The 900-nt window shown below is 53.9% G+C and overlaps 1 gene segment (V, D, J or C); it reads left to right on the forward strand.

Moving 5' to 3' along the window:
- Positions 1–80: 80 nt before the first annotated feature.
- Positions 81–577, forward strand: LOC102369193 (the record flags this gene model as incomplete). The annotated part of the segment is given in 2 exon segments: positions 81–185; positions 269–577. Coding segments are annotated over 2 exon segments (355 nt in total), but the record flags the coding sequence as incomplete, so codon positions are not given.
- Positions 578–900: the final 323 nt, after the last annotated feature.

Consider the following 900-nt stretch of genomic DNA (forward strand, 5'->3'; position numbering starts at 1 on the left):
GGACTGCGCAGGCAACTATGCAAAGTGGCTTGGTGAACGCTCAAGCTAAAAGCCAGCGTCCTGCCCTAGCCAGAGCAGGTGTCTTGAATGGGCAACAGCAGTCCCTTACTCTCTGGTGTCACAGCAGAGGACAGCAAAGATGAGGTGCTTCTTAACCTGCCTCTGCTTGCTGACAGTGTGTCTAGGTAAATGGGTGACATTTGGGAATAGTGGGATACAAATCAGTGAGAAGTGTGCCGTGTCAGCAATGATTGTGTCTTGTCCACAGGGGTGCAGTCGGCAGTGGAGCTGGTCCAGTCTGGCGCCGTGGTGAAGAAGCCTGGGGAGACTGTGAAGATCTCCTGTAAAACCTCCGGGTTCACATTCACTGATTCCTACATGGACTGGGTGCAGCAGGCTCCAGGGAAAGGCCTGGTGTGGGTTGGAGATATTGACCCTGAAGATGGTAGTACCGATTATGCAGAAACACTGAAAGGCAGAGTCTCCATCACCACCGACAACTCCATCAGCACCGTGTACCTGCAACTCAACCGCCTGTCGCCTGCAGACACTGCCATGTATTACTGTGCTACACACAGTGGGCAGGATGCCATTCATAGCCGTGCAAGAACTCTTGGTCTGCAGCCAGCGCTGTCACAGCTGTGCTTCTGCGTCAGGCGGCCACCGAGGGGCAGCGCGGGATCCTGTTTCCTTCTCTGCTCCTCCGAATCTGACAATATATTCCCAGCCCCTCGCCTCCTCTGTCTTGCACATGCTGGATGCCAGGCTTTTACAGAAATAATGCTGCAACCTAGTCAAGACTAGAACATAACTTCAGAGTGCTGTAGCAAGTTGGGGCAAGTGGGGTGAAGGGGTGAAGTGGTGCCAAAGCGAAGGGGTTCCAACAGGCACTTCCCAGCT

Source organism: Alligator sinensis, unplaced genomic scaffold, assembly GCF_000455745.1.
Source record: "Alligator sinensis unplaced genomic scaffold, ASM45574v1 scaffold3113_1, whole genome shotgun sequence".
Classification (NCBI taxonomy): Eukaryota; Metazoa; Chordata; order Crocodylia; family Alligatoridae; genus Alligator; species Alligator sinensis.